This window comes from Agelaius phoeniceus, chromosome 12 (assembly GCF_051311805.1).
Source record: "Agelaius phoeniceus isolate bAgePho1 chromosome 12, bAgePho1.hap1, whole genome shotgun sequence".
NCBI lineage: Eukaryota > Metazoa > Chordata > Aves > Passeriformes > Icteridae > Agelaius > Agelaius phoeniceus.
This window is the reverse complement of record NC_135276.1, coordinates 14,008,184-14,011,919: the sequence shown is the minus strand read 5'-3', so window position 1 is coordinate 14,011,919 and position 3,736 is coordinate 14,008,184. Positions and strand designations below refer to the sequence as shown.

Below are 3,736 nucleotides of genomic sequence, written 5' to 3'. Positions count from 1 at the left end.
TTTCTGTAGTGTGATTTCTCATGTTTTTTATGGTGTTTGAGAGACTTGGGCTGTTCTTTCCAGGCTTCTGTTGCGCTCCTGACGTTTCCCGGCAGCTCCCTGAGGAGTGGACCCTGGCCAGCCGCTGGATGGCACCTTTGCCTGCGGCAGCGCTGCAGAGTGACACGCTTGAGCCGTGAAAGGCTGGTTTGTGCACAGGAGCACAGGACCAGTGCTGGCCTCTTGGCTGGCTCTGCCTCCCTGGGAAGGGAGGTCATCTGAGGAGAGGCCTGATCGACTTTCCCAGTGCCAGCATACGCTTCTGGTGGCTGTAAACAGCAGGAGCCTTGGAAAAGCCGTGTTGGTCAGGAGTTGCTGCTGCTGCTGCTGCCCTCCCTCCCTCCCTCCCTCCCTCCCCGGGGCTGGGCAGGGGACACGCGGGGTGGCACAGGAGGTCCTGGATGCCTGGGTCACCTTGCCTACGGCTCCATCCCAGGTGTTCCCATGGAGTTTGGAAGCGTTCCCGTGGTACAGGAGGGGATGCCAGGTGTGCCCAGAGCCAGCCCCGTGCCAGGCAGTGCCAGTGCTGTGCCCAGGGGCTGGTGGCTCTCCAAGAGTCCCACCCGTGGTCATGGTGACCAGTGCTGGCAGGCACAGGAGCTGGGGACCTGGGATGAAGGAGAGTGCAGGAAAAACCCAAACTGGGAAAAAACCCCAACCCCCCCAAAAATCCAAACAAACCCTGAATCTCCCGGAGCAGCAGGGAGAAAACCTCAACTTTCTTGGAAAACCTTCCACTTTCAGGGGGAAAAACTTGAATATTGTGGGATTTGTGTTGCCATAAATGAAGGACTCACCCTGGTGATTAGCTTTGCATTCCCTAAAGAAATAAAAATCTTTTCTTGCCTGAGGGGACCTTTGCTTTGGAAGCAACAGAGAAAGCCACAGAGAAAGCAACAGAGAAAGCCACACACGGCTTTCTTAAGATTTACACAAATTCTATACTTGCACCAATCCATAGTTCCCTTCTCCCTCTGCTACCAGCAGCAAATCCCCCCAAAATGTGATTTTTGGTATTTTTTCTTCCTCTCTTTGGAAGGAGGCAGGCAGGCGTGGGGGAAAGAAGGAGGCGGAGGCGCGGGAGGGAGAGCCCGGGGTACAGACAAACATTCTCTTTATTGAGCTACACATGAATTTTTCCATTAGTCAGAGAAAGAGATTGGCAGTGTGTAATATATCACAGAAACCTCACTGATTGGTAATAGAAAGGCTTAGAAAGACCTGGCGCTTTTTATATATATATATATATAATATCTTTTTTTAAGTTTCCTCTTTATTTATTCATTTTCTTTTGAACAGGTGTGACTGCTCTTCTTCAGCAAAGGTAACTCGTAAAAGTGAAACTGTGAAGACGTCTGGTTACTAATCAAAGTAGAAATGACAAGGGATTGGTCATGAAAACAGTGGCTTTAATGTAAACACTACATTCGATTTTTCTTGTTTTTTTATTATTTTTTAAGTTATTTTTTTGTGGTTTTGTGTGTGTTTTTTAAAATTTTTAAATTATTTTCATTCTTGCTTTTTTTTTTAAGTTTGCTTTTTTAAGTTTTTTTTTCTTTTTTTTTTCCCCTTTTTTCTTATTTTGCAGCACAAACATCCCCACATGAGAGAGAAAACACCATTCACTAAAAGGGAGAGAGGACTGGGGCAGGAGAGGGGGAGAGAAAAGCAGCACAAAAAAGCATTCACTGGAAAGAGTTAAAAATAATAACAAAACGAAAACAAAAAAATACTCTAAACAAAAAATAAAATAAACCAAAATATATATATATTTGTATAGCCCTCCCTGATGTCCCTGGTCGGCCCTGAAGGAGGGATGAGGGGGACTGTGGCTGTGGGGCTGAGCTGTGCTTTTGGATACGGATCTGGAGAGTGAGCAGTGACCGGGAGCAGGGAGCTGTTAAACCAGGAGGGAAAAAATGGGAAAAACCCACCGGCTCCGGCTGGTGAGGGCTTTGGCCTGAACTGGGGTGGGAATTCAGAAAATCCGACCTAAGCCTCCTGAAACCCTGGGAAGGGAGCAGGAGGAGGATGCCCCACTGCAGCCTTCCCCCCGAACAGTCACGGTGGGAAATGGGAGAAGATCTGCTTGTTATTTCCTTTTTTAGCTGTGACATGTGGCCGGGGGTAGTTTCCAATTTTTTCCCTCCTTATTTAAAAAAAAAAAAAAAAAAAGAAAAAAAGAAAAGAAAAAAAAGAAAAATCTTTTTGTTTCTGAAGGTGGCAGCAGGGCCGGGACAGGCAGGGGCAGGGGCAGCCCGGCCTTGCCCATGCTGGAAAAAAAAAAATTAATCAAAATAATAATAATTTAAAAAAGCCAACCCACAATAATGAATTATAATAATGATAATTAAAAAATAGCAGCCCATGGTCAAATAACTGCTGGGAGGAGAACCGGAGTGACCCCGGGCGCTGCCCTTTCCCCTTTCCCTGCCGGTAGGGGGAGCTGTGGGATGGTGAGGCCGGGCAGAGCCCCCGGCCCGGGGGTGCCCTCAGGCTGGGACACTGCGGGCCGGAGGGAGGAGCCTGGTGGGACAAGGCCGTTCAAAAAAACAAACTAAAAAGGTGGGTGTGGATTGTTTTTATATATATATATACGTATATATATAATTTTTCCTTATGCCTTTTTATTTACCAACTCGCATGATTATGATGACTTTTTTTCTCTCCTTCAATCTGTTTTTTTCGTTTCTTTTTTTTTTTTTTTTTTCCCCACGCGTGTGTGTGTCTGTGTGTCTGTGTGTGGTTGCTTTGGGGTTGTTTTTTTTTTCCCGTTATTTTTATGTTTCTTTTCTCTCCTGGCGGCGGGATCGCCACCCAAGCAGTCGCTGAGCGCCGCGCGGGGTCAGTACAAGCCGCAGCCCCGCAGGTTGTTGGCAATGATGATGTCGGTGACGGCGTCAAAAACCACCTGGATGTTGTTCGTGTCTGTGGCACACGTCATGTGGCAGTAAATCTCCTTGTTCGGGGAGCGGTTTTTGCTCTCGAATTGTGCTTGGATGTAGGCGGCCGCATCCTCGTAGGTGTTGGGACCTGCGGGCAGAGCGGGGTCAGGCCTGAGGGCCGCCTCCCTCCCTCCCGGAACACCCGGCCCCACGCTGCTCGCGAGGAGCTTTCATTATAACAGAAACTGGCAAAATTATTCATTTTCACCCACCCTCCCCTTCACCCCTTAGCAAGGTCCGTTTTTCCCCCATATCTGTCCTTCCCACCCGCATTACCCTTCTGCCCCCCCCTCTGCCCCATTTTCCCTGAAAACATCACACCCAAGCCCTGTGGAGGGCTCCTCCTTCCCCAGGTGTTGCTGCTCTGCCCTCTGCCCTTTTCCCCCGGGAAGGGTAGGGCAGGGCAGGGCAGGGTCCCCCCGGGCAGGGCAGGGTCCCCCAGCTGTGCCCAGCCGGGCTGGGCCCGAGGGATGTCCCCGTACAGGGGCACCCCCACAGTGCTCCTGGCCTGGGGGCAATGGCCTGGTGGCCCCTCGGCCAGACAGGGGCAGGGATGGCCAGGAGAGCTGGTGGCCACCCCAACATCACCCATGGATACCGGCTGTACCCCCTTGTGGGGCTGAGCCCCTGTGTGCCCTGCCTGGGCTGGCTGGGGGCCTCACCCCGGCACTGGAGTGGTGCTGGTGGCCCAGGAGCCATGTGGGGACACGTGTTGTGACTGGGAAACCTCTCAGTTTTTGCTTTGGGAAGGT

General features: G+C 50.6%; 1 protein-coding gene across 1 annotated transcript in view; it reads right to left on the bottom strand.

Moving 5' to 3' along the window:
- Window positions 1-1,136: 1,136 nt before the first annotated feature.
- The window catches only part of GNAO1 (G protein subunit alpha o1), a 141,078-nt gene continuing 138,478 nt past the window's right edge, over window positions 1,137-3,736 (bottom strand). Inside the window, exon 8 of the mRNA XM_054640748.2 lies at window positions 1,137-3,072. Coding sequence (XP_054496723.1) covers window positions 2,885-3,072 — 188 coding nt within the window. The 3' untranslated portion in view covers window positions 1,137-2,884. The remainder of the gene's footprint in view (window positions 3,073-3,736) is intronic.